General features: G+C 37.3%; 1 protein-coding gene across 2 annotated transcripts in view; it reads left to right on the top strand.

Moving 5' to 3' along the window:
* Positions 1 to 8,348, top strand: part of hspg2 (heparan sulfate proteoglycan 2) — a 117,974-nt gene that overhangs the window by 76,610 nt on the left and 33,016 nt on the right. For both annotated transcript variants that reach the window (XM_016460469.1, XM_016460467.1), the window contains exons 35-45: positions 3,335 to 3,427; positions 3,515 to 3,604; positions 3,689 to 3,919; positions 4,051 to 4,164; positions 5,086 to 5,213; positions 5,302 to 5,388; positions 5,494 to 5,546; positions 5,920 to 6,084; positions 6,568 to 6,678; positions 7,100 to 7,200; positions 7,359 to 7,539. In XM_016460469.1, the coding sequence (XP_016315955.1) occupies positions 3,335 to 3,427; positions 3,515 to 3,604; positions 3,689 to 3,919; positions 4,051 to 4,164; positions 5,086 to 5,213; positions 5,302 to 5,388; positions 5,494 to 5,546; positions 5,920 to 6,084; positions 6,568 to 6,678; positions 7,100 to 7,200; positions 7,359 to 7,539 (1,354 nt within the window). The remainder of the gene's footprint in view (positions 1 to 3,334; positions 3,428 to 3,514; positions 3,605 to 3,688; positions 3,920 to 4,050; positions 4,165 to 5,085; positions 5,214 to 5,301; positions 5,389 to 5,493; positions 5,547 to 5,919; positions 6,085 to 6,567; positions 6,679 to 7,099; positions 7,201 to 7,358; positions 7,540 to 8,348) is intronic.

Here is an 8,348-nt window from a genome sequence, read left to right as displayed (position 1 = left end):
TGCAAATAAAACGGTCATGCATTTTTTAGTATTCTTTGATGACTATTTTATTTGCATTTATTTTAAATAGAAATCATTTGTAACATTATAAATGTCTTTACTGTGACTTTTGGTCAATTTAATGCATCTTTGCTGAAGAAACAAAGTATTTAAATCTTTCTGACCTCAAACTTTGAGCAGCAGTGTTCATTGATTACTATAATAATGACTGTAATTTTCTCAAACAACAAACCAGAGGCATTTTACATACAGTATGTACTGTGTCCACAATGAAATATAAATAGAATTTAAATTCTATCTGACCAACTTTTTAAATTAGGCTTCTTTGTTTCTTGCTCTTCAAACTGAATGGATTTGTGTTATAAACACTAATATTTGCTGCCTATCTGAACAAAGCCTTTGAGTCACTATATTTCCTGTTCCATCCGTTGTCTTATTCTCACTAGCACCCTGCTGATGAAGTACGCAAACTTGATGATGAAATCTGGGCAATCATCACTAATTTCTCCAATGGGCAGTCTCCCTTCCCTTTCTCTTCATCCTCTCAAACTTCCCATTCTTCATTTGAGGCCCAGAGTTCTCTGTCTCGGTCAAGTGTGCGTGCCCCTTCTTTCCATTCTGGTTTAACTTCCTCTTTAAGGGTCTCTGAGTCCCATTCAAATGACCCAGGCCATTCCTCTCACCCTGACTCAACTCAGGTACTGTGTGCTCTCACTGGTGGCTCATGTCAGGATTACACCTGGGCTAGTCATTAACTAGTAGTCGTTCACTCTGAAAATCCAAATTGTTATAATTTACTCATCCTCATGTCTTTAAAAACCTGTATGATTTCGTGGAACACAAAAGAAGATATTTTGGAGGATATTTCAGTAAAATGTAATGAAAATCAATGGGGTTCAAAATATTGTTGGATTCCATTGACCTTTATTGTAAGGACTAGTGTTGAGTGATATGCTCCATAGTCTTATCGTCCTATTGTCAGCCTATGAGATCGCCGATACACAATATTATCATGCTAATTTATTTAATTATTTACTTACTTGGATTCATAGCCGGAGAGTGAACCAACTCCAGGCTAAAAGTCAAGTAGCATGGTGTTATAAAATATTTTTAATATGACCGAATTTGTATTTAACATAACAATTTAATAAAAACATTGTATGTTACAGTTATTCAAACAGCAGCTACAGAAAATGAGCAAAGAACATTTACATGATCAAAGAACATCGTCACCGACTTCAGTCTAGCGCAAATTTGTGCACTTTAAAAAAACACTCCCGTTATAATCAGTGAAGAATAAATCTCTTATGCTTACATTGCACGTATGTCTGCACTTTGTTGTTTATGATGAGAGAATTCGTGAGTGAGCAGAATACAGTCAGCGAGTGCGCACTCAACAACAAAACTCTGGTGTTTCAGCGATGACTCATCTGAACGCCTCTGATTGGCTAGTGCATTCATAAACTCATCGGAAACGTGTTTGATTGGTTATAAGGCGCAACACTGTAAAACGCAGAAATTACGGAACAAATAAGCCTAATAATATTAGCCTGATAATAATAGTAATAATTGTTATGCTATCGTCAAAGGCATCAGCCACAGATGATATCTCTGACTATCGTCGATACACGATACTATCGTCTATTGGCACAACCCTAGTAAGGACAAAGAAAAACTTTATTTCCCCAACAGATCTTCTTTTGTGTTCCGAAGATGAAAGTCATATATGTTTGGGATGAAAGGAGGGTGACAATTTTCATTTTTGGATGAATTATCACCTTAAAATGCAACACACACACATTAAAAAAAAGTTACTCTATTTGTCATTCATGCAGTAGCTAGTAGCTTAGCACTTTCTTAGTTTACACTAGTAAACATTTTCTTGTGATAACAAAGATATGTTGTTTGATTTTTGCTTTGGATGTTGGTCTTATCAGCAGGTGCAACAGGGAAAAAACACTGTTGCTCTCCCTAGAGGTCCACGGCCTGGCCCTTCTAACAAGGTAGTCACCAGTGAAAAAAATAATCAAAGTTTCCAAAAACAATATTAAGCAGCACAACTGTTTTTAACATTGAAAATAATCAGAAATGTTTCCCTGTAGGTATAGCTTGAATAGACTTTTAAAAAAAATAGTAAACCAAATTCTCAATTCCCAACTCTTCTTATTTCTAACTACCATATTTGATTGTAAGAATTTTTATGAAGTTGTTGAAGTTACAGTTGGTCAGTGACTGACAGGAATAGATTTTTTTTCTCTCATACTTTCCTCTCTGCTTTGCTTATCTGCTACTTTTCTCTGTCTCTCCTTCATCCACACTTTTACATATTTCCTTCCGCCTGTTCTCCAGTATGTTTTGGTCTACAATGGTTTCAGCTTGCACCCAGATGACGTGCTCTTCTGGCAGCTCCCGGAGCAGTTCAAAGGGGATAAGGTAAACACATGGATGGGTTCAGGCCCGCCCACTGCTGATCCCCCCCAGGTTGTCTGATCCACCTTAGACATTACTGAATCACTACCTGAGCCAAAGGTGGGATAGATGGGCAAGCCAAAACATCACTTATTAATCTAAACAAATCAACCTGGTGTAATCACGTCATGTCTACATTTACATTTACATTTAGTCATTTAGCAGACGCTATATTAACATAAATATACATGTGAATATTTTCAAAATATATACTGTATGTGTGTGTCTTTACATATACACATAATAAATACACACAGTACACACATATATTATGTAAACAAAAATGTTTATTTTGGAAGCGATTAATCGTCTGACATCATTTGACGGCACTAATATATTACATTTTCATTGGGCTATTCCATTTGACAGCCTGAAGCTTCGAAAGAGATGAGTTTTCAGCTGTCGCTTGAAAATTGTCAGGGATTCAGCATTCCGGATAGGGTGGGAAGATCGTTCCATCGTCTTTAGATCGTCTAGAGCGCTTATTACTGTGGTGCTGACAGGACAAAGTGCTGCTGTAGAGGCTCATATCCACAGCAGGATTTTAGACAAATTAGATTTTACTTGTCCTGTCACTTGTTGCATTTGTGGCTGGTTAGGGCATATTTTTGTTTTGTTCTGTTTGTTTTTGTTTTATTTTGTTTTGAATACATTTTTATTTTATTTTCGTTCAACCACATAAAAGCCCTAAATGAAAAGGTCAGAAATAAAACCACTATAAAATATTATCATTTTGGGTTTTTCGCAGGTTTTATCAGCAGGTTTTTTGTTTGTAGTTATGATTCATATACAAATGTCAAACTTTTCTCATGCTATACTTTATATCAATGCTTTTTGTGATTGAATGTTTTTGATCCTTATGTAGGTTGGCGCATATGGTGGAAAGCTGAAATATACCATCTCCTATGTGCCAGGACCCCGAGGTTCTCCAATAGAAGATGCTGATGTTCAGATTATTGTGAGTTTGATAGCAGATGTTGTGTGTATGTTATATATAGGTTTTCTTTTAAGGTTTGACCACTATTGTTCGTCACTATTTCTACAGGGTAATGACATCACGCTGGTGGCACGCCAACCATGGAGAAGAGGGCATGGAGCCCAAGAGTCACAGGACTTTGAGATTGTTTTCAGAGAGGTGACAGCCCATTCATCCATTACGTTATTCATATTGAAGCAAGACATATGGTTTAGCATGACAGGGATGATTTTTTGTTTGTAGGAACACTGGCAGCGTCCTGATGGCATGCTGGCAACCCGGGAACACCTGATGATGGTGCTCGCGGACCTCGATGACATCTTGATCCGTGCCTCGTATCACACAGAGATGCGCTCATCCAGTATTTCGGGGGTCCGCATGGATATCGCTGTGCCTGAGTACACTGGCCTGGCCCAGGCTTTGGAGGTGGAGCAGTGCCAGTGTCCTCCTGGTTACCGTGGTCTGTCCTGCCAGGTAGAAACAATGCAGCTTTGCTCTGTGACCAACTGGATGAATCGTAGTAAAGGCTTGCTTCCATGCTAGAGTGATGATGATGACAGTATTACTCAATCCAGACATGTGTCCGTTGTCTCTGTGTTCTGTAGGACTGCACTCCTGGATACACTCGCACAGGAGGAGGCTTGTACCTTGGCCACTGTGAGCCATGTGACTGTAACGGCCACTCGGACTCCTGTCACCCAGAGACTGGCATTTGCACAGTATGAAGCTTTACCAGCAGTTCTTTAAAAGAAGTGTGTCCCAGAATGCTTTAAGGCATTAACACAATCCCATTCATATGAGAGTTTTGCTCTCTCTTAGTCAGTATGAACAGTACAGTATAGCAAATATATGTCTGTATAAAATATAATACAATATGTATGGAAATAATTTTATAAAATAAGTAAATAAATAAATGAAATAGTTATTTAATCTTATAATAATATATTACGATAATATAATAGTTACACTGCACTGCATCTAAAAACTGTTATATACTATAAATATTTAAAATAATATTAATAGCATCATAGATAGATAGATACATAAACAAATCACTGTTGCTTTTACTCACAAGTTGAAAAGATATGTAAACAAAATAATATTATTGCATTGCATACTAATGAAATAAATACTTTACTCAACTTGAGCTGTACAGTATACAGTACCGATGTATTTCTGTATAATATATAATACAATAAAAAAATAAGTAGCACAAAAATGAAATAAACTAACATATAATAATTATTTAATATGTATTTAGTCATGAAAACAATATTTTTAACAAATTGAATGTCATGCAAACGTGTGTGTGTGTGTATAAGTAAGTAACAAGTAGATAGAATAGAAAAAGAATAAAGAACACTAGTGTTAGAGGGTGAAGTTTTTTTTTAAATAAAAAGAAAACAAGTAGATAAAATAAGAATAGAACAGAGTGCTAGAGTTAAAGTGTCAATTGTAGATGGAAGAGAGAAACAAAATAATATAGTTGCATTTCATTCAAAATTATCAAAAAATGTATATTATAAATTGAATAAATATTAGAAACGAACTAAAATCAAATCAATATTTAAATATATATTGCCTTTACTCACGCTTATAAAAGGAATCCATACCACATGTGATATCTTTTTGATCATTAGAACTGCCAACACAACACCAAGGGTGAGCTGTGTGAACAGTGTACTGACGGCTTCTTTGGAGATCCAACTGCTGGAACCCCTGAGGACTGCCAAGCATGTGCCTGCCCCGGCACTGACCCCGACAATCAGTTAGTCTTAACCTGACCCTGCCAGCTCCTGCTTTCACAATATCTGCCTCACTTGCAGCAAGGTTTTTAATAGTCGTTTTATTTGCAGGTTCTCTCGTACCTGTGAAAGTCTGGGTAACGGAGGCTACCAGTGCACTGCCTGTCAGCCCGGCTACACCGGCCAGTATTGTGAACGGTATGCTCACGCTTCCTGTGCTGTTACAATGGAATTCAGTAAGGCGCGTTTAGACACAATTATTATCACTACAATGTTTAATGTGATACTCCTCTTTCTCCATAGCTGTGCGCCTGGATATGTTGGAAATCCACAAGCGAGAATCCCCTGCCGTAGTGGTATCTGTTCATTTACTATTACTTTTAATGACTCCATGAAATCAAAATTGGAGGTTTGTGATTTTCAGCCGAAGTCATTTTGCTTGGAGGTCTAAGCATCTATATGCTAGTGAGCTCATAAAAGCAGACTATGCATGTTTAATAAATTATGCATATGAACACACATACCCACAATACCACTTTGGAAACCATTAGCAAATTATGAGTGATTGGCAGTTCAAAAAAAGGGATGCCCCATTTTCCTGTTTCAAATCTTCAATTGCCTTAATGGGGTCTCTACGCAAACGGTTGAGGCACATTTATGGGCCCCTGCATTTGTGAAACAGCATTTCTGTTGGACAGATTCTAGTAGAGTGTGTTTGTCTGTCATCAGTTGCTGCGTCTCTAGTGGTGAAGGTGTATCCAGAAAGGGTTCAGGTGGCACGGGGGCTTCCAGTTACTCTCAGGTGCCAGGTGTCTGGATATCCACCACACTATTTCCACTGGTCCCGTGAGGATGGACGCCCAATCTCCAGCACAGCAGAGAGACGCAGACAAGGTGCTGCCCACATTCCTGCAAGCATGTTCAGATGACTAGTACAGGATCTCTCAAGACGTCACAAATGAATCCTCTGTAGAAAGCAAGCACCAAAAATAGAATTAAATGCTTCATATTGCATATCTACTTTGTGGAGAAGCAAGTACCATAGTATATTACAATCAAGCCCAAAATACAATAAAAACAGAAATATTTTTACAATTTAAAATAACTTTTTCAAATTTAATTTATTTCTGTGATGGCATTTTTGAATTTTCAGCAGCCAGTCTTCAGTGTCACATGATCATTCTAATATGATTTGCTGCTCAAGAAATACATTTATTATTATAAATGCTGAAAACTTTTTGATAGCTTTTTGCAGGTGTCTTTAAGGAATTGAAAGTTCAAAAGACAAAGTTCAGACCTTTTTTTAGCATATATAACAGCACAAGTGATAGTGTGTGTGTTCATAAGCATGGGAAACCGTTTCATACCACATCGCAGGAGAGGAGTTGCATTTTCCCAGTGTGCAGCCCAGTGATGCTGGCGTCTACATCTGCACCTGCCGAGACCAGCGCAGCTCCAATAGAAGCAAAGCAGAAATTGTTGTTACAAGTAAGGTGTTTTTTTTTTTAATTACCATAAAAAACACAATATGCACATTGTTCTAGTCTTTCACTTTACACTGATTAAATGTGACAGCACAACATTTTTCAATTTAGTTTTTAAAGGTTGCTTTTGCTTTACCCTCAAGATGCATTTACAGTAGAACAAAAACCTGGTTGGGATTGCTCATTAAAGAATTAACATATTTGTGAATTTGGATAATGTGAGGTGTTCAAGTATGTATACATTTGATGAACCAAGTATGAATTTGATGATATTGAGTCATTTAGTGTTCTCAAACTTAATTTTTTTGATTTTTATATTTGTAATATTTATATTTTATTATTAATTTTGCCTTTTTTGGGACACACTGGTCAAGGTACAAAAACATTTTTCTTTCTGGATTGACATACCGCATTTCCCTCACCAGCCTTACCATCCAAACCTATTGAAGTCTTTATCGAGGAGCCCAAACGACAGAATGTGGCGGTGGGATCTACAGTGAGCTTCATCTGCACTGCCAAAAGCAAGGTATGAATGTCATCTGCGCACACATCCATCACAGACATAATCTTAGCCTCCCTGACTTCCAAACAGATGGGGCAGCGAGAGAGAGAGAGAGCAGGATTTGGCTGTGAGTATGAATGACTGTAAGTGAAAATATTTGAGGACATGTGCTTCTCTCGTAGCTGCCAGCGTACACCCTGGTTTGGACCCGCAAAGGCAACGGCAAGCTGCCTAACCGGGCCATGGATTTCAATGGAATCCTGACCATTCATAACGTGCAGCCTGAGGACACAGGCATCTATGTTTGCACGGGCTCCAATATGCTTGGCATGGATGAGGGCACAGCCAGACTCTATGTCCCAGGTTTGTGACTGGCACCACATCCTCTAAACCTCCCTGCCTTTTAGTTTTCTGTCTTTCTCAAGTTGCACGTCTCTTTGCTTTTCTTCATTGCCCCATTTTTGTGCTGTTTGTGCAAAATTCTGCTTTGTCTTATGGACAATGGCATGGCTAACTCTTCGTTTTGTGTTTCAATTATCGCATTAATCAAAAAAAAAAGTGCTTTTTGATTACTTCCTGAGTTTTTTTCCCACTTACACGAACTTAAAAGGCTTCTCATGTTGCCAGTGTAAAATCTCTACACCAGACAAATTGATACAGCTTGTGAATGAAAAGCAAAACTTTACTCAATAACTAAATCTCAGAAAATGCTTTTTCAATCAAATCTAATCCAGCACCTGAAATAAAAAAAGATTTCTTAATACAAATTCATGATTTTTTTTTCTCATGCTCACAAAGGGTGTTGCAAGCTAAAATCCTAAGCAAAAAGCAGATTTTTAGTCATGAATATTGGAAGCTTAGAATTTGTTCTTCAATGCTCTTAATTAAGGACTTCTCATAAATTCCCATGATGCTCATTTTGTTATGTGACTCACATATCAAAGCAAGCGCACAAAACAGACTCCCATGAAGACTGACGTCAGTTTAATCATATTAAACGTTTGATAAAAATGTTTTCTCAATAGCAGTTGGTTTTTGGTTCAGAATATTATGCAATTGCACAGTGAAACATGAGCTCAACATATTTTGTGCAAATTGTTCATAAGATCCATTTTTATGTAAATTGTTATATTACATTCAGTGATGCATTTTTGATTTACACAGAAATTATA

Source organism: Sinocyclocheilus anshuiensis, unplaced genomic scaffold (assembly GCF_001515605.1).
Source record: "Sinocyclocheilus anshuiensis isolate Anshui unplaced genomic scaffold, SAMN03320099.WGS_v1.1 scaffold32, whole genome shotgun sequence".
Classification (NCBI taxonomy): Eukaryota; Metazoa; Chordata; class Actinopteri; order Cypriniformes; family Cyprinidae; genus Sinocyclocheilus; species Sinocyclocheilus anshuiensis.
Note: the sequence above shows the minus strand (reverse complement) of the source record. Positions and strands in the feature narration are given on the sequence as shown.